Source organism: Bacillus rossius, chromosome 16, assembly GCF_032445375.1.
Source record: "Bacillus rossius redtenbacheri isolate Brsri chromosome 16, Brsri_v3, whole genome shotgun sequence".
NCBI lineage: Eukaryota > Metazoa > Arthropoda > Insecta > Phasmatodea > Bacillidae > Bacillus > Bacillus rossius.
In genome coordinates, this window is record NC_086343.1 from 1090758 (window position 1) to 1112418 (window position 21661).

Consider the following 21661-nt stretch of genomic DNA (forward strand, 5'->3'; position numbering starts at 1 on the left):
TTTGTATGACATTTTATCATCTTCTCTTTCAAGGAGCTGTGCATCGGTATAATCTGAATTAGTTAATTTCTGTGCTCATTCGTCTTGATTAATGTCCGTCTTGAATAAGACGCGAGGTGGTCTGCGTATTTTAGCTATTAATTATTGCTGTGGCGTGGTTGACGAATATTTTCAACACCAACACCGCAGAAGTTTCTATTTTCAAGTTTCTCTTACAATTAATTGACAGTTTCTGTGGCCACTGCGCTGCTGTTTCTAAGGCTTTGTTCGAGCCTCTTCATTAATGCTGCGAACGTCTCGGGCAATTAATCACGACCGAGGAAAAGTCTTCCGCGAGCGCCGGCTCAAGAACGGGAGATAAATGCACGATTTGTCACGAGATGCTAATCGCGCCGTACTTAACCGTGGATCTGGATGGTGATGCGGGGGGAGGGGGGTAGGAAGAGTGGAGGCTATTGACGACGTTATTAATTACCTCTTTACCCCGGCAGAGATTAAATGGAGTACAATAGCTCCTCATCAATATTCGGCGGAGAATAACCACCTCCCCCCCCCCCCTTCACCGAACCCTACTCCAAAAACCTTCAAGGGCTGAATGCGCCCGAAGACACTTTGGTTAATGTCGCTCGTCCCGCAGATAATATTTTGGTACTAGACAGGTGGAATTAGAATATGTCAGCAAAATGCTGGTACTCTAAAGAAAAGACTATTCTGTGCTACAGGTAAAAAAAAAAATTAAAAAAAAAGGTGGTGATGGTGGTTTTGAAAAGACTTTGTATCAATTTTTATCTTCAACTATTTAAGCCCACAGATGAACATCAAATCGATTTTATAATATCACAAATATTTAAAGAAACAGTTTCCAGTGGATTAGTAGCAAATTAAACTAATTAAATTAACTTATTCATCTTGTCCCTTCTTTTATTGTATGTCGATGGTAAAACTGTGGTTTATTTCCAAGCTAAGGTGATTCGCAGCAAAACATTTCATTCGAAGCAACATTTCCGAGAGCTGAGGTTTCTCTGGCGCTCCAGAGCCTACTGAGACACAATTTTTTGCAGGCCAATTAAAGTTTTTTAGTAGACGAGAAGCCAATTCGTCATTTGATTGGTCGAACGACTAATATATCTATTGAAAAATCGACCAACAGCCTACAAATCAAAGCAAAATTATGACCGTTCCAATGACATGTTTAAATGCAATCGTAACTCTTTTTTTTTTCTTGTAATTCACCAACTGACATAGTCCGGTGTTTAGGTCCGCGGGCAGCGCCTGGAACACGTGACACAACTCTAGCTGCTGCGCCCTGATCGTGTCACAAGTACGAGAGTCTCAGCGCTAACAAGTGTGTGGAAGAAAGGGGAGGCTGTGGACGAGGAGTTATCAGATCTCGATTGCCAGCGCGCTGGGTGCTGATGGCCCCTTTGACGACGTCATCTTGATGGATTGGCGCCGGATCCCTGGATGCTGGGTGCTGGTGCTGATGGCCCCTTTGACGACGTCATCTTGATGGATTGGCGCCGGATCCCTGGATGCTGGGTGCTGGTGCTGATGGCCCCTTTGACGACGTCATCTTGATGGATTGGCGCCGGATCCCTGGATGCTGGGTGCTGGTGCTGATGGCCCCGAGACTCCGCCCTTGCCTCAAAAGTTCCCGCGGACTGTGCTGGGCGTCCCGTCGACGACACCAGCCGGACACCAGCCGGACACCAGCCGGACACCAGCCGGACACCAGCCGGACACCAGCCAGATACTGGCTGGATACTGTTATGGACACTAGCCGGACATTGACCGGACACCAGCCGGACACTGGCTGGAAACTAGCCGGACACTAGCCAGATACTAGCTGGATACTGTTATGGACACTAGCCGGACTTTGACTGGAAACTGGCCTGACATTAGCTGAACGCTAGCTGGACACTAGCCGGACATTGACTGGACAGTGAACGAACATTGGCCGGATACTGGCCGAACAATACCTGGACACTGGCCGGACACTATCCGGACACTGGTAGGACATTGGTCGGACACTAGCCGGAAATTAGCCGGACTTTGCCAGACACTAGCTGGACACTGTCCGGACATTGGCCGGACACCAGACGGACACTAGCTGGGCACTAGCCGAACATTTGCTGATACTGTCCGGACAGTGGCCGGATACTAACCGGATATTGGCCGGAGACTAGCCGGAGACTAGCCGTACACTAACCGGATTCTAGGCGGACACTAGCCAAAATGAATGAGCACAGTAATTATTCAGATCACAGCCTCTCTGAAAGTTAGTATGAGATAATTTCATAATAACTACAGCAGATATAGCATTCGCTGTTTAAATTCAGGTTACCTGGAGATAAGCGCGTGGTGACTGGATTCTACTGCTAAGAAACCCCAGGCTTTCAAACAGTGAGGTTTGTGTAGCATACAGCTGATATCTTAGAACAAGAACCAGCCATGTCCTGCCTGCAGTGGATCCAGACTGGAGCCGGGACCTCTGGGAGGCAGTGGACCATGAAGGTTAGGACCAGTTTTTGAAAGATGTCTTCACTAAGCGTGGGCGGGAGCACGTGGTTTGATCGCGGCGAGACGTGAGAGTTCCCGCAGTCAGCCAAGTTTATTGCGAGATACTGCTACATTTTTTTCTTTGTGAAGAATAAGTGTTCCCCTAGCTCTCGAGACTCAGGACTAGCGTTTATAGATTATCTGAAAAGATTGTTGAGGTACCTCCCAGTATCCCCAATATACTTCTCAGTATCCCCAACAATTTTTTTTTGCTATTAAAGATAGATGGGGGGTCGAAAGCGTGAAAGATGTTCACAGTGAACTGAATTTGTATTTAAAAGCAACACTATCTCAATTGCTCTTACAATTTTCGGGCCCATAGCTGTGAAGACTTGTCCAATCAGCGCAAGAGCGAGCTGTAATAGAGGCTCGCTCCAAAACTGCTACGTAAGAGAAAACACGGGGTAAAGAGAGGGTATAAGTGGGGTTCTCCTGGTACGCCTACATCAGAGGATCCGCCTCGCCAGCTGTAATAGAGGCTCGCTCCAAAACTGCTACGTAAGAGAAAACACGGGGTAAAGAGAGGGTATAAGTGGGGTTCTCCTGGTACGCCTACATCAGAGGATCCGCCTCGCCGCGGCGCCTGCCTTGGCGGCTGTGGAGACCAGGAGAGCGCGCCAACTTCACTCGCTCTGTCGACCAGGAGAGCGCGCCGACTCTACCTCTGACGGGGGGCGTGGTAAGGCTTCCAAGGCCGCCCGGTGAGTCCGAGAAGCCCTGCGACGTCGCGTACGAGATTACCGCACCGCCGCGAGAACTACGGCACGGGCAGCAACGTGCAGTTGTTTCGGTACAGCTACAGCTGCCCAGAGGTTTTAGAACGTAACGCTTGGTTCTTGTTTTACGAGGCGTGTGTCCTCCCACCACAAGTCTAAACTAACACTGCTGTAAGGCTAATGAAATGATTCCACGCGCTCAAAGTGGCGCACTTGTTTTCACGCCAGGGCTATCCTGAGATGGTACTCCGCTGCCTTCCGCAAAGGGTTGGGGGGGGGGGGGGGAGGAAGACGGCCAAAAGGCTCGGTCTCACACGCCATGTAGATTTTTTAGTTTTTTCGTTATTTTTAAAATTTGTACCTTCATTGCATTTGCTGTTGGGCACAAATATGTTCAACAGATATTCACTTAGTGTAATATAAGGGTGTAAAAATTCGTGCAAGTCATGATAATTACCAAGACTTTGTCAACTTTTTACATTCATAATTGGGGACCGGAAAAATTCGCGGATTCATTTCGCGGTAGGCTTAGATTCAAATACATGAACAATCGAGCTGTTTATTTTTATTTATTTTTTTCCCGTTGGCAAACAGTTCATCTGGACTATACTTTGGGCCAGTGAGAAAACTTCAACCGAAGAAGTATCCAATCACTGGGGAAAAAAAAAAAAAAAAAAAAAAAAACATTTTGAGACGACTCACAAGTCAGCAGGCAATGAATGAACTAACGTTTAAATTTGCCCGAATGCACAGATGACAGTGGCGTAGCCAGGATTTGTGTATGGGGGGTGTTAAGAAGCATGGCCTCCTCCCCCCTCCCTCCGTATTAAAGGGGGGGGGGTTCCGGGGAAATTCGGATTTTAAGGTGTAAAATAGTGCTATTTTAGCAGTTTTCGTTACTTAAAATTAAATATTGTAATGGTAAAAATGTTATTAATTAAAAAATGAAATTTGTTTGAGTGATGAATTAAAATTAACTAAATATTTGGTGCTAAGGGGGGGGGGTTGAACCCCTAAACCCCCCCCCCCCCCCCGGGCTAGGCCCCTGCACAGATGACAGTGTGGTTTATCGCGAAGGTCGTCGAAACCGCGCAGCCACAACGTTGCGCTACGACAGCTGTACGACAAGTGCGAGGTATGGGGCGGCGCGACAATGCGGCACGGCGGCGGGCAGCGGGCAGCGGGCAGTGATGGACGAGAGCTCGGCGCTGCTGGGGGACCCGCGCCGGGCGCTGTCGGCGCGCCAGAGGGCAGCCTACGGCCTGGGCCACGTGCTCAACGACATCTGCGCCTCCATGTGGTTCTCCTACATGCTGCTCTTCTTCCAGGTGGCCATCGGCATGGACGCGGCCGTGTCGGGCGCCATGATGCTGCTGGGTAACTACTATCTTTCAATATATCGCACACCGAGAATAATAGCGCCACATCTCAAAAAAACTACATTTTACAGGAGAATGAATAATTGAAAGTTTATTCTTAGCCTCAGCAATCAGGAAGCGCATAATGTCGGCACTGTTTCTATGGCACAAGTCAAAATATGGCCATGGTGTATTCCAACCCACCCTCAGCTGTACGAATAATAAGGCCGCATGTCAACATGTGGGTGTATTATTCTGATTTCTGATTTCTGATTTACAAATTTAAAATGTAATAAGGACATATCTCATCTCAGGTGAATATTTATTGTACTACATATATGGCCTTGTTATACCGAATAGATATGGCCAGACCAGGTTAAAATTTCTAATACGGTTTCGAGGTAGTTGGTTAATTCACCGTCCGCAATCGCCACCATCTCTAGGGCATCGACTCGCGGTGGTCCCTAGCGGACAAGTGTCGAACTCTTCAAACACCCCTTCCCCCTCCAGCTGAACTACCTTGAGCTGCAGTGAATGATTGATGGGGGGTGCGGGGAATGACAGCGGGCGACAGTGCTGCGCTCTAACTTGTAAATAACAACTAAGACGATAAGGGCGTTACGGCAGCGCACTGCAGCGGTGAAGTTCCCAAGCTGCTCATCATAAGCTTCTGAAAAACGTAGAGTATATCCTATCCACTCGCGACTTGTATACAGTATATATATTCAAAGCTACTATACAACCTCTCCAGGCGGCCCTCTAGGCAGGTCAAGGGCCTCTGTGGCGACACTGCTGGTGTGTACACCAGGGGCGAGCCTGGGGGGGGGGGGGAAGAGGCGAGCGGGACCGGAACCCATTAACCCCCCCCCCCCCTCCCCCAGGGCTAAAAATATTTTAATATTAAATTCATAAAATGAAAAAATATATATATATTTAGTATGATATTAAAATTAATTCAATTACACAAGCATAAATGTTTAATTAAACAGTATTTTTAGATAGCCTAAATCAGCATCATTGAACACGTATTTTTCAAAATATTCCCGGGGGAGGACCCCCGGACCAACCCGCCTAGCTGGGGGGTATTCCATACCCCCCAGACCCCCCCGGAAAGGCCCTAGCCTTCTGCCTGACCCCCCCCCCCCCCCCCAGAGCAAAATCCTGGGCACGCCACACTGGTGTACACTGCTCGTGGTTGTGACAGGAAGGATTGTCAGCAGGTGTTCCCAAGTGTTCGAGGTAGCTGTGACGCACTTCCGCCCCCTACAAACAACCCCCCCCCCCCTCCTTCCCGACTGGCGACCACGGAGTGCGCCAGTGCTTCTCCCCCGGGGAGTGGTCGCTAGGATAGCGTCTCCGAGTCAGGCAACCCGCGGCGTCCAACCGATACCTCGGCGAGGAAGAATGCCGGGCCGCTAAACCTGTCGTGGCTGACGTCAGCCGCGGCTCCCAGGACCGGTCTGTCTGACGCCATGCCCGCCTCCCCTCGTGACAAGCGGCTGCCACACGGCGCGCTACGATCACCCTGTTCTCTGTACCAGCATCGGAATGTCATTCAATTCACAGCTAAATCATGAATGAATTATAATAATGTGACTTGTGAACAAACTGTAATTTTACTTTCTTAATGTGATTACTTTGACTCGTACAGCATTTTAAGGTTGAGTAAGCCATTGAACATTATATATATATATATATATATATATATGAAATCTTCGATTTCCTGGAGGCTTGGTGTGTGGTTATCTCCCGTCTTGTCGCAAGTACGGATGTAGTGGTGTGGTATTACCTCCGACCGTACCATCTTTGAATATATATACTGTATAGAAGTCGCCAGCCCAGGTTAAAATTTCTAATACGGTTTTGAGGTAGTTGGTTAATTCACCGCTGCAATCGCCACCATCTCTAGGGCATCGACTTGTGGTGGTCCCTAGCGGACAAGTGTCGAACTCTTCAAACACCCCTTCCCCCTTCCCTAGAACGACGTTGAGCAGCTGCAGTGAATGATGGATGGGGGGGTGCGGGGAATGACAGCGGGCGACAGAGCTGCGCTCTAACGTGTAAATAACAACTAAGACGATACAGGGCGTTACGGCAGCGCACTGCAGCGGTGAAGTTCCCAAGCTGCTCATCATACGCTTCTGAAAAACATAGAGTAAATCCTATCCACTCGCGACTTCTATACAGTATATATATTCAAAGGTACCATATATATATATATATATATATGATGCGAATAAACAAATGTTACGCAGACAGGTTAGAGTTCTCTTTTTTTTATCGCCGTCGTCCACAGATCGTTTTGTTTCGCATGTGCATGTCTGATGTATTAAAAATAATAAATAGGTAATGACAATGTTCACACGCCGGGGTGCAAATCTGTTGCATTTGCAGGGGGCCGTCGGAAATCTGCGTGGGGGAGGGAGGGGGACCGTGGGTTTAACCGACACGAGTCGTCTCTGGCTAGTGTGCTCGTGTGTTGTCTACTGCTCATATTTTGTCCTGTATGCATGCAATAACTAAAAAAATATACATATACAGAATGTTTTCCATACCACATAGTTTTCACGTTTACATTTATCAACCCCGTTTCAAAGTCACGATTTTGCAATTGCAGGAGCTTCTTAATTCAAAGGGTCTGCCGCCCTCCCCCCTCCACCCAGACACACCTTCCGTTCCCTCATGACGTTGCTCTAGTTTGGAAATATTGGGAGGGTACTATATTTACTTGTTAAAAAATTGATTGTAAATGCAGGTTATGTAAATCGTAATTTGGCTGTACCTTGCAGAATTTTTATGCAAATATTGATATGCAGTTAATAATTTTTAGTGCAGTTTCATCGCTTCAGTCATATTATGTTAAAATTGTATATCTAAACTACAGAGAGTATAAACACCATCTTTATAATATTGAAATATGTTTCGAAAGCCTATTTAATATAACTTTATTATTCTTTAAACAATGATAGCAGCACAGAAAACAAATATCAATTTTAGAGAAAATTTTAACCATCTAACTTATTAAATTAAACTGCATCAGTATATATAAGTTTTAAGAATTAAGATTTCAAAAGAAATCATTTAAGTTCACTTACAGTAATACTTTCTATAAAAATAAAATTCATAAATAATAGCTCAATCATCAGTGGCCTTAAATTATGAAAATTTTATTTTAAAAAGTTTTAAAGTCGACTTTATTCTTTTAAGTATCATCTTAGTCCAGATTTTTTAATATCTGAAAATAATATTTTGACTTTTTTTTTTAAATTATTAACGCCGAGGATTGCGACGGCATGTAGTCTCAGCACGACACCGCAAACCCCATTGCCAACATTAAAATAGCTGCAGCAGTCGAAACTTTTTTTTTTAATTGACTTTCTATATTCTCTAGCTATCACAGTTTCTTTATGAATGATAAACATTATTACTTTTAACTTTTAGTTGCTAACTATACAAATAACTTCAGACCCAATTTTTGGTGTCATTCTCGCAAATCATAAACCAGAATTAATTTCCTGGAAGAGAGAAAATTATTATAACTTCCCCTGCCTGCATAACCTCCCCGACTGGACTTGACAGCTGTGGACAGATGTGTGACATCCGTCCCCGAGACGCAGCGGCCGCGTGACAGTTGTTTCCCTTGTCTGCTCGAGCCCCAGAGCGCAGAGCACGCACTCTGCTGAGTGCCGCCAGGAAGCCTTGCAGTCCGTCGTGGGGACCTCTACAACCTGCCTGGACACCGCGGTAGTGATGCTTAGAGACCGGAACAATTCGCGAATTCATTTCGCGATAGGCAAAAATACAAATAGTTATACCTCAGTGCTGCCTCTGCTATTGGCTCACAACTCACCTGGATGACTCTGGGCCAATGAGAAACGCCCGACCAAAACTTTATCTAATCACAGGCTGCTACGTTGGGACGTCTCACAAGACAGCAGCCAATGAGTGGGTGGCATTTGACCGAGTTTACGTAGAATTATGGAGTTATTCCTAGAGGTCATTGAACCCGCGAATTTTTCCTGTCCCTGGATCTATGGAGGAGACAGTACTGGGTCTATCTCCCCCCCCCCTCCCGCAACCCCCCCCCCCAACCACCACCCGTCCCCCATTATAGCGTCTTGCGAGTGGCGAGTGTGGCGACGTAGTTCACATTCCTGCCGCAGCTATTGCTTCGGCAGCACTCTCCAGCTTGTCTTTTTCTGTGAAATGTTTGTGCCAAGAATTCCGAAGAAAAAAAAACTCTAACTTTGATGGTTTTTTCTTCGATTTGTTCAAGAGTTCCAAACATCGCACCGGTGTGTGATACTAGTTATCAAACGATTCTGCACAACTTTATATATGTTTTTCATTTGTATGAGCTGTCGTGTAACACGTACATGTGCTGCCAAAAGGAGCAATATTCCAGAACCTGCACTAGTTGTAAGTGGAAAATTGGTTACAATTAACTTCGAATCGTTGAGCGTTCCCGGATACTGCAGACATAAATGTTGAAAATTCACTTATTCTCTTATGATTAATGCAAGTCATGATCCAATTATCGTCTTTTTTTTTTAATCATTAGGTATTTTTTTTAAGATGTATTTTCCTAGAATACTGCGAATTTGTATTAAAGATGGGGTTACATTTTAATTATTTTATTATATTAGAATTAGTTCACTTGTGACAATGAAACTTTATCTTGGAACAAAATAAGGTTATAAATATTAATGGTTAGAATCTCATAATTTTATATCACCTGGGATCTTTATTAAAAAGCCTTACATTATCCTAATCAAAAATAAAATATCTCAATAAATAAAAAAGTACAAAATTTCATATAGGCAACTAAAATTATTCTATCAAACTCTATTCAAAACATTATTAAAATCTACCAAACCAATTTTAAATAGTGCTCACTATTAAAACATTGGCTTATAAGACCAAGGTTTGATATAATTTTCCATTTACAGCCTACAAACACAATCACAAGTTAAAATATTCACTAGGTATTTCCAAATTCCATGAGAAAATGGTTTGCCCAAAAACTTATCTTGTGTAAATTTTAGTATTGTGGCATGTGGCCTCTATTTCACTGGGGCCCCATACATTCCTGAGTTTGTCGTAGGAAAGAAAGGTTCATAGGATCGTTTCTGGACTAGTTAAGTTTATTTATTTGTTTGTCAGGTTATATTTGTACGTATACCCTTGTAACTTTGTTTTTGTAGGCCAAGTTGTCGATGCCCTGGCTACCCCAGTCGCTGGCATCCTGTCCGACAGATACGGCGACAGGAGAATATGGCATATAGCGGGTACGTATCATGTTCGTATCCTACCATCATTAGCTACTAGATTGGTTTGTAAGCAGAGAAAAAAATAATAACACTCGCATGCAGAAAGTTTGTTAACTGATTTATACTTTTATAACTCTTTATAGCATGATGCTTTAAAAAAATTAATTAATAAATAGGTTTATATCACAAACATGACATTTTAACGAGATTCAATATGTTAAATGATTGCAATAAGTATTTTAAAAAAGAACGCATCGTAAAATTTTTTATCCAGTTGAAATATCTTCCAGTTATTCTGCGAAATTTAAAAGAAAAAAATATATTTTTTTACGGCCACGCAAGGAAGCGTTTTTGTTTATTTTTTTCCTTTGCATAGTAAGTTAGTGCTTTCCTCAATAGTCCCTCATCAGTGGTGGATACACATGTTTTTAGGGGGGTTGAAAAATAGAAGAAAATCAAATTTTAAACATGTGTATTGAAAAAACTTACATTACTATTGACACTAAAACAGTGACATATCGGCCTACCGTAGTAGCCGTAGGCTACGAGCTTCTCACGCAGTTACAAACTGTCTTCACTGGTATTTTGCACATTTTTTTTTCCGATCTTCGTCCAGCACTGTCCCTCGTGGTAAACTTAAAACATCTCGTCTCTCAAAAGAAAATAACGCCAATACGGACTACAGCAATGCTATTGCTTTCACGTAAAAATAAAGCTATGCTAAGTCCAAATTTAATAGTGACGAGGTCTTGGTCGATACAGTGCAATATCATTTGTACAACTGCATAACATCATTAAACTAAATTAACGATTTTTGTTTAAAAAAAAAACAAACCAGTGTCATGATAAGTAGGGCCATGCATATTTAGCGATAATATTCCGAGATTAGTTATAAGTAAAAACACTGTAGCATCGTCTGTGTTTCGTAATTGGGTGAATTTCTTTCAGGTATCCCGTATACGTCGATTTTTACAACACCAAATCACAGTAATTCAGTGCGGAAGCAAACGCGTCCTGAGTGGCTCGGTCAAACAAGGCAATGTCTTCTCTCGCATACGCCAATCACAACGAAGAAACAGCTGGCACATGTATACCGTGTTGCAATCTAACAGGCGTTCAGATTTATTCGCGAAAAATGCCTGCACCTAATGATAAGTTATCATTAGAGGGAGGCATTTTTCGCGAATAAATCTGGACGTCCATTAGACTGCAGCACGGTATACATGTGCCAGCTGTTTCTTCGTTGTGATTGGCGTATGCGAGAGAATACATTGCCTTGTTTGACCGAGCCACTCAGGACGCGTTTGCTTCCCGCACTGAATTACTGTGATTGGTGCACCGAGAATATATATGCACCTGAAAAAAAACCCACCCAATTACGCAACACAGACAATACTACAGTGTTGTAGATTTCAGTTAGGCAGTCTTGGAAACTTTTCGCGAATAATATCTGCCCCTATAACGAAATACTTTCCTTTGATGGTCCACAAGTTCTGTGATTGAAGAGCCACTTAATTTAATTATGGTATTCAATGTTACGTATGACAAAGGACCTACACATAACGATATATAGACCTATCTGCTGGCTCTCTTGAAGGAACAGTTGATACGCTAGTCGAGGCAACGAAGTCTTGTTGTTTCACTATAGTCATTGGCTTGACAATAACATTTCAATTTATGCATATAGGTAGTTGTTGACCCAAAAAGTATTCCCATATATTCATCAAATAATCTCACGTAGGTATATATTAGCTTTCTTCACAAAATAAAAATGTTTAAAATATCCCTTCCTACCTTTGTGTCAAGTGTGTGTATCCCTGGCAATTTTGCTATCTTATAATTTCAATGAAATTCCATGTTAGAGTTTTAAAATATCTAGATAACAAATTTTTATGTTCGGTTGAAACTTGTTGACAATCACAAGAATTTTATATGGGCATTAAATAATATTTCCCAGTAACCAATAAAGTATGTCTCTCATTAAAAACCTATATGCTAATCCGAACAATTTACATATTTAATCATCGACAAGAATTTCATGCTTATTCTTAAAAGATTCAAATAAAATTTTGTACTTTGTAAAAAGTATTTTGGTGAATTATTAGTTGGCAAACACAGCACTTTACTGTCGTTCTAAATGTCACGACTTAAAATGACAGACCAATATAGATCTTTCCGTAAATGTTAATGACTAAAAATTATTTAAAAGAAATATTTTTTCTCATCTACTAAACCGGCATTATTTAGATTTTTTATTCTGAATACAATTATATAAACCTTTAAGTGTACCTATATATTTGGAGCATCTTAGCTAAAATAAAAACAATATTTTAATGGTTACACATTTAAGAATTTCACATTATTTCAAGTCTTAAGATACATTTGGTGGCTAAAGGAAACGAAAATATCAATACTAATAACAGTGAACTTGTAGCTGTATCTTACATTCGTTACAAGGATAAGTTTAGAGAGCCAAGTGGGGGGAAAAAAATAAAGACTTAAGAAAATTTTGCTCAACTGTTTAAGCCTAGACTCATAAAAAAAACATTTTCTCAACTTCTGTTGCTATAAAAATCTTAATTTCACCATTCATTAAACCCTACCTACCTTGCATTGTGATTAATTTTTGTTAATATTAGTCTTTTTGCGCAAATACACTCAATTCTGCCGAGTCATGTATTATTTTGTTAGTCTTGTTTATGTGAATGTGTGTATAAAATCATTCAATTTTAAATAAACAATTCCGATGAATATTTTACCATAAATGAAATAAGTTAATCCTCAGTAAACCAAAATTGGAATATCCCGCAATTTTCTTATATCTAATATTATGAATATGAATTTATCTTGTGCGACCACACTACGAATGTTTCTATCACGTCACCAATTCGTTACATTTTTAAAATAAATAATAAACTAACGTTTACGTATAAGCAGTTTTCACTATAAAAACTAAAATTTAAGACTTACCTTTGACACTGGAATAGCTGCAAACCATTTTTCAGCCCCAACATCTCGCTCAGATTGGAACACGCGCACTGTTGGTTCGTTCGAAAAATGTCCGTTGGAGTTTCGAACACGCACTTGTTCAGCACTCAAAAATATATCTTTGCAATATAGAATGGACACGCAAATTCACACTAAAAACCTCTAAACACTAAAATAAAAACTTCCGACCGCCACAGGAATCACAACACAATAACGCACAACGCAACAATGCATAATCCAATATTAATATAATAACGCATCCTACTCTAACACACACCAACTGCCGCTGACGTTCCCCTTGTTCTTCGTGCGCTGTTGCCAAATATCATTCAAATTTGAAAATGTGTAGGCAAGGCAAGATGAATGCCTCGCTTTTAGGTAGACGGCTCAGAGTGTCGGATCGACCTAATATGCATGACGTCACACCTTGTATTGGCACAGCGGTAATAAAGTTGTCACTGTTGAATATTTGGTCAAGCCCTTACTCGGTGACGTCATAAGGCGCGAACTGTTGAAGGGGAAGTACCGTTCTTTGTAGGTTAACAACGGAGTATTTTAGTACAGATACACTTGATAACAATGAGAATGGGTGTTCGTTGGGAATATGCGTTACGGTTACACACGTTTAGGCCCAGCATAGCAGATGCTGGGAGAATGTAATGGGATGAAACAAATATAGGATGAATATTGCTAATAATATTTTAAGTGCGTGCATGCGTTGTCAGTTGTTTATAGTCATCAAAACAAGTAGGCTATGCCGCGACAGCATAGAACAGATCTGCGCGTAGAATTAACTGAAAATGTTAAGACAATGAAATCAAGACATTAACGATATATATAAGTGCTGTTCACGACCTTAAAAAGGCACCTGTGCTGTTGTACTGTTATTGTTACGGCACGTTAAAAACTTCTTGGTAATAGCCTTGATGCTAATAAAATTGAATACACGTTGTGGCTGTATCATTAATAGTAGTAATTTTGTTGATGAGAGGGGTAATTATAACATAACAAATACAGGTACTAATACAGAAGTATATGATGCATTTATAATCGGGAGTTTAAATTCCCCCCACCCCCCCAACAACCATTTTCAATTGCAAGTTCTCATCAAGGGTTTAACCGAAAGCAAGATTACTAATTGACAGGTGCTTAGTTATATTCATATTTGAAACATTTTCAACTTACATTTATTTGAAAAGTTAAGTTTTGTAAATAACTCCAAATAAATCAGAAAGTTGTTTTTTTGTGGGATGGGAAACCATAGTATGCCATTCATTTCTTAAGGTGTAAATTATTTTATAAGTAACATAATGTTACGAGTGGGGAAAATGTGTTCGTAAGGATAGCCCAATTTATTTTTATACAGTTTTATTTACTACTTATGTTTACATTACTAATTAAATCACCACACTTAATGTCTGTTCACAAATCACTTGCACTTAAAAATGTATGTTTATTTTTCACTAAATATCTGCCAGGTCCACAGTTCGCACTCCTCACTGGAGCTAGGCTCAACAGTGGTTCGCCCCTTACCCCGCGCCACACAGCCCCGTTGTGACTCGCAAAAGGGGGGTGGGGGGGGGGGGGGTCTCTCGCCCTCTTCGCTGAAGTAGAACTACGCTCAACTCGCACTTTCGGAACTCCCATGGAAGCTGGCGTCATCGCTTTTATACCCTTAGCAGTCATTCTGGAACCTAACGGAGAGGTTGTGAAGTGTCGCGTCATCCCGGCCGACCCAAAGCTCGAAGCATCCAGAATGAGTAGCGTTACCGCCACTACACGCAGTGGCCCGCGGAATTCCAAGGTCGTTAGGGATAAATAACAGCGCCAAGAAAGGAGGGCGCGGGGGCAGGGGATGGCGGGGCCGGGCCGCTCTAATCCCTGAATGTATGCGTGTGACGTCAGTGGCCGTGCGGGCCCGCCAGGCGCCCGGGTACCTGGCGTGCGTCACGTCCTTGTCTCCCGCGCGTTCATAACAATTTCCATGTCAAACTTAAATTTCTTTAGGATTTCCTAAACATCATTCAAAGGTTGCTGAGAAATTAAACCTGAATGTCAGAAGTGATTATTTATATACGTTATTTTACTAAGTTGTAAGGGTTTATTTTGCATTTTTAAAATTTTCTAAAACTCTGTATTTTTTTTTAAATTAATGTCAAATTAATTTTAGACCCTACAGCTTACGGTGAAACTAATATACTTGCCAACTTATTGCGAGTCATATTTGAAACAAGTGCCACCTTCTTCCAAAGGTAGTTATGAGATACAATTAGGCATGCTGATGTACAATAAACAATATGAACAGTTTCTACATTTTCATAGGTATTACATATCCTCACAGCAGTGGATTCTCTTGAAAGATTCAACAGGTGTTCACAAACTAATGTTTGCCTCAGTTTTCCCTTATGTAGTAATTTTTATTGCATTTCATGTTTTCCTTGCAGTTTGGTGGTGTGTGGAGTATTAACTCGCATTTTAGCAGTGTTTCAGTTTGATCGATGTTCAAACTGTAATTTTGCCTCTAGTTATTGTACTCCCTTGATGAATTACATTATGCAATAACACTAACAAGCAGGGCCGGATTTAGAGGTCTGGAGGCCTCAGGGCAACAGAGGAGCGGAGGCCCCCTGGCCCCAAATTATCTTCCAAATAAAATGAACAATTTTTTTCAGTAGAGTTTTCCAATAAATAATTTATTGTGAAATCAAGTAGATTCTCTTAGTATTTAAAAAACATACATAAATATAATCGGAGACAAGAATTATATGAAATTAAATTTTAGTATTAATGAACGGAACCTTCAAAGCTTTTTCCGCCGAAAAATCATTGATGATTTTGCTGAAATCCAATTCCCGGAGTAAATAGCTTTCAATGCTCAGGAGAGAAAGCTTCGATAAATGGTTTTGTCCCATCGTGGTTCGGAGCCTATTTTTTATAATTTTCATTTTTGAAAATGAGCGCTCTCCAAGGAAATTTGAAACTATCAAAACCAAATACATTCTCAATGCAATTTCAAAGTTTGAAAATGTAGCTCTGAAATTTTGATCTGCGAGAATTTGGTAGTAAAATAGTTCCGGAGATTGGTCTTTTCCATAGTCCTTTTTGTACGAGTCCGTTTGTGGAGGCCCCGGGGCCCCTAAATCCGGCCCTGCCAATAAGCATTCTGCAGGTGGCTGAATGCTCAGCGTGTTTGAACTACATTGCAGTGAAAAGAGCACAGACAGTATCTGGGGCAGGTTCTAAAGAAAGTCCTAGTGGGTAAGGCATGAATCTTGCTTGGTCAGAATATACTTGTTTCACAAGGAAATCAATCAGTTACAAACTGGGATTGTAAACAGTCAACACCATCGTGCAACCATTGTTGAACAATGAACTAATTTGGTTTAGTACAGGGTTGGCTGATTTAAACCATGGTCTAAACCAAGTGGTTATTATAAAAAATAAGTTTTTTTTTTTTTTAAATAATGTATTTTAAAATAGAATACTTTGTAATTAAAGGTCTAATTTTACTCTAATAACAATAGTTTGCTCATTGTTTCTTGCGATTTACAGGAAATAAAATTTTTATACTAATCAAGGTCATATCATTTAAATTATCTGAATAACCAGTAAATTATACCAAGCTAAATACCCCTCCAAAATTAAATAAATTAGTGAATTGTAATCAAAGTGTACAAAAAAATTATTATTTAAAATTCCTATTGTGTGTGACCTTAATGTTAATCCCCATTGGGAACACCCATTCTATGGAGAGTCCTCTTCCTTTGGGGAAGTACCCTTTCTGTGGTTAAGTCATAGTCAGATGTGCAGATTGCTGGACTTCAGTTCTTTTGATGTTATGCATTTTTGGTTCAACATGAGTGGCAGAAAGTGGGATGTTGTACGACTTCCATTTGTATACCTTGAGAACCAAAATAACTAATGTAAAAATATCTAGTTGGAAAAAAATGTTTATTTTTTATTTTTTACAAAACCGTTTTTTTTTTACCAACACTGGTTCAGTTATTAGGGGTCACTCAAGGGGCAAAGAGTGGTTTTCAAGTTGGGAAACCAAAATTTTTGTACTGGTAATTTATTTATTAATTTAAATAAGATCCATCACTTTTTTTTAAACCATTATCCTTTTGTATAATTGATGACGACATAAAAACGGGAGTGGGCAAAAGTAATATTTTTACAGTTGTGTGTGTATATGTACTCCACAATAGAGTAAATTAGCAATAACTAATCCCATATTTAATTTACATTTCCTTCTCAATGCACATTAAGCATTTAAACATGGTTTTTAAAATAAAAATACTTTATTTCCAAGCCAGAAAGCCATTTTGAAATCCTGTATTTTTGATTTTTTATTAATAAACAATGTGTATCATATGAGAGTTTGATCTTCCACTTAAAATTAAATTAAATATCTTACCACCAAGGATTTAAATAGCAAATATTACTACACAACATCTTTGTTTTTATCTAAATAGATCAAGACATTAGGAGCGGAGTAAAGAATGCTGTCTCAAATATTTAGTGTGCTTTTCAATAATAATTAATCATTATGTAATAATATATTTTAATAACCAATACCAAATCTACTTGACTTTTATCTTTTCCAAAAGTAGGAGAACTAATGGTTATCTTGGTTTCATGAAATATTCGACTCTGGGCCACTTAGGAATATCTGGGAGAGGTTTCAAAGCTAGGGCAGGCATAGCCTTCAGGTAATAAAAATATATATAAATTATAGTAATTCTGAACAAGGCATATGCGAAAAATAATGAAACCTACATGCTAAAGTAATTAAATAACTATTAAAGTAAACACATATATACATAATTATAAAATATTGAGAACGACCAGTACATACTTTGAATACACATGTATTGAATAGAGACCAGAAAAATTCGCGAATTCATTTCGCGATAGGCTAAAACACAAATAGTTATACCTCAGTGCTGCCTCTGCTATTGGCTCGCAACTCACCTGTATGACTCTGGGCCAATTAGGAACACCAAACCAAAGCTTTATCGAATCACAGGCTGCTACGTTGGGACGTCTCACAAGACAGCAGCCAATGAGTGGGTGACATTTGACCGAGTGTACGTAGAGCTGTGGAGTTCATCCTGGAGGTCATTGAATCCGCGAATTTTTCCGGTCCCTAGTAATGAATCATTTGTAATTAAAAATTTTACTAATAATATACACAGATGGAAAAAAAAAATAAGGCATGACATGCATATTGCTGTTGGGCGAAGGACATCCTCGATCACGCCCTGCGTGAGTACAGTATGTTATGTTATGTTGGGTCCCAGGAGAGTGAGTGTGTGCGTGTGTCGGCAGGGAGCGTGGTGGTCACGGCCAGCTTCCCGCTCATGTTCACGCAGTGCCCCGGCTGCGAGTCGCACCTCTCCACGGCCGCCTACTACGGAGTGCTCATCACGGTCTTCCAGGTGGGCTGGGCCTTCGTGCAGATCTCGCACCTGTCGCTGCTCACGGACCTGACCCCGCACAAGGAGGAGCGAGCCCACCTCACCTCCGTCAGGTACGCCGCCCTGCCAGTTCCTGTGTCGCGGAGCAGTTCAAGTGTCTTCGTCGAACTGCTGTGGCAATTCTTTCCTAATGTGTTCATGTGAAGTTAACAGTAAAGTTGTCAATATAACTATTTTTCCCGTGACTTGATGTAGGCTTTTGGACATACGCCATTGCTTAGCAATGTCCAAAAGCCTACATCAAGTCATGCACTCCCATTGCACAAATCTTTCAAAGATAATATTTTTCCCGTGTTGAACAAAACTACTAACAAAATAATTTCACAAAATTATTATTTACTTACCTATTTACACGACTTAATTTACTTAATTTATTGTTTAAGAAGGCATTGAAACTGAAAAAATTAATTTACCCCCCCCCCCCCTTTTTTTTTTACTTCTCCTGATCATGCGTCTTTACGATGGCTTTTCTTGTTTTCGGCTACATTATCTATTTGCCATTTCTTCCTTCATGCAGAAAAACCATTACCACAGAAAAAAATTAAATTGCTCTAAACATGAAGGCTGATGATACAAACACCAGATCCAAAACAGTTGCACCGAGTGTTGGAAAGTATGCTCAATTGATTTAAACCCAAGCAGCATAGTGTCTCGCAGACGCACACGCTTGTCAGTGGTTGATGCCACAGAGAGGCTGCAGGCTGCCGCAGTGCTCCCAGAGCTGCACCAGATCTGCTGGTTGTCTCGAAGACAACAGGGAAGGGGAGACAGAACCCCATGGCTGGGTTTCAAGATCTTTTATAATGAGACAAAAATTGCAAGTCTATTGATAAAAGAATTCATTGGAAACCTTACAAGTTATGCAATATGCGCAGGTCACATTTGCAGTTATGGACATGGTATTGTTTACAGTTTAAAAATATGTATTATATTAAATAGTAGGTTTTGAAAAGTTGTACATTAGTTTCTGTCAACGGCCCTGCTTCCTGCCATGCCACTGAAGCAGTGGTGACAACCCTATCCCTCCAACATCGGAGCTGTGATGTCACACGTATTTGTCTGCACTCGTGTGCTATCCCAAACCAAAATAATGATGGGTCAGATCCCAATATTCTTGAATCCTAATCTAACCCTCGAAGATCTCAAGGGTAAAAAACAAAATCATATAAAATAAATAAAAATATTAACGATGTATATTAAATGTGTTTTTTTTTTACGAACTATGTTTTCAGAATCAAGAGGTATTGTGATTTTATTAACATAATAACATATCAAAAGAACAATATACTGGGGAACTGTAATCAGATAGGTATGAAATAAAACACAAATACCTAGAACTAATAAAATTAAGAGCTGTCAATGTTGAATTTTTGAATAAACTACATTTCCTCTAATATTTTCCTTGTGTCTTTTTCCGTGTTTTAGCAGCTATGTATTCAATTTTATAATCAAAATTGCAGTAATTTGTATGTTAGAGCTGATATATCCAAGCCTAAAAGTATTACAGTTATTAAGTTTGTGTGGTGGAATTATTACTTGGAAGATATTTAAGTATATAATCAGTGATTTGTTTTGTAAATGGTCATAGCCATTTTGGCTTCTTATCGGTAAGTTGAATTGTTCACCAATTGAAGTAATATAATTATTTTTGGATACCTGAACTTAGATTGATGACCCAGCAAACTTTGATAAAAAATTTGTCTGCAATAGTAGTTAAAAGCTAAATTCAGGTAACATACCTACTGAGATTACAAGGTACTGACTGAGCATTAATTTTCATAATTCTTTTTGTTTGAATCCTGAGAAGTAAGAATTTCAATTTAGTGCTTAATGTGAACTAAATTAATTTATGAACAATATTAATTAACATTTCCACTTTTGACATTTTGAGCATCAGTGTAATTTCTTAGCTAGGAAATCACTATTTTCTTGATTTTATTATGGTGGGAACTGGGAAGTATTGTTTTCAAACTATCAAAAATATATAACATTATTTTTAATACTTATAAGTCTATTCAAGATAACAGCGAATCAAAATACATTGTGTATATTTGTTGTTATTCAGTATATGTGTTATGTGCAGTTGAAAATATAGTTTAATACAAGCCATATAGTTGTCAGATCTTTGGAGGTATTAAGACAAAATACAACCAAAGAAGGTAAGGAAGGTGACATGAAACCATACTATATTTTCCACACATACAACACAGACTGACACCACTTCAGAGTGGGTAGGACACATTTATAAGATAACAACAGTACATCTCAAATTTAAAATTTTTTTCCAATACTAGAGATTTAGTGATATTTGCGGGTTTGCGGATTTGACCAAACCGTCACTAAAAGTTACGGTACATAATTTCAGGGGAAACACAGCAAAAGTGGGGATGTTTGTTGATGACACTGGAATATAACTGCACAAGGTACAAACTGTCAACCTAAATTATTAACTCTCTGCTACTGGTCCTCACAGGTTAGAGGCTGACACCCTGCTTCCAGTACGTACCAGAATACACTTTGCTAGTTTTTTAAAGGATTGAGTGTTTGAAAGAGGTGTTTGGCAGCGAGAAGGCATGTGCGTGTGTGTGTGTGTGTGTGGACTGCAGGTACACGGCGTCCGTGTGCGCCAGCGTGAGCGTGTACCTGGTCACCTGGGTCGTGTTCCACACCACCAAGACCTCGGCGGCAGACCGCATCATGCTGGGCGACTCTTACAAGTTCCTGGTGGGTGCGGCCGTCCCCTTCTCTCAAGTCCGCTCTCACTTCAGAGCTGGAACAAACACTCGTCACTTTTCCTAATGTAACTTCTTACACAACGTGGTTATAAAATAATTAAGAATGGAAACCAGTAGGGAGATACCACCACAGAAAATAGCATGCGAAAAATATACCATATTGTGATGTTTTAATCATGTGTGTATTTAAGTCTGTAAATGCATAATACTGTTGTTATGAAACAAAACAAGAATTTTTTATGATAAACTATACATAATTAAAAATACATAAACCTAAGCTTTACAATATTTAAAATATTTTAAAAAGTTTTTATTATCTTGCTTTCTTGTCTGTTTGTTCATTACAATTTTTTTACTAAATTTTTAACAAACTTCCTGATGAGCTAGAGACTTTAAACTTTGAACATACGTAGTTCAAAACTGGATTACAATGCAATATTAACTTGTTTCTTTTCGGTTTGTTCGTAACAAAATTTGTTTGGTTTTGTTTAGCAAAGCCACCGGATTCGTGGCATTAGGCTACAAGCAGAACAGTACAGTGTTGCGGGATGCATA

At 40.2% G+C, this 21661-nt stretch overlaps 1 protein-coding gene across 1 annotated transcript in view; it reads left to right on the forward strand.

The window, feature by feature from the left end:
- Positions 1-4443: 4443 nt before the first annotated feature.
- LOC134540446 (major facilitator superfamily domain-containing protein 12-like) overlaps positions 4444-21661 on the forward strand; it is a 29215-nt gene continuing 11997 nt past the window's right edge. Inside the window, exons 1-4 of the mRNA XM_063383205.1 lie at positions 4444-4652; positions 9838-9921; positions 18223-18424; positions 20978-21095. Coding sequence (XP_063239275.1) covers positions 4466-4652; positions 9838-9921; positions 18223-18424; positions 20978-21095 — 591 coding nt within the window. The 5' untranslated portion in view covers positions 4444-4465. The remainder of the gene's footprint in view (positions 4653-9837; positions 9922-18222; positions 18425-20977; positions 21096-21661) is intronic.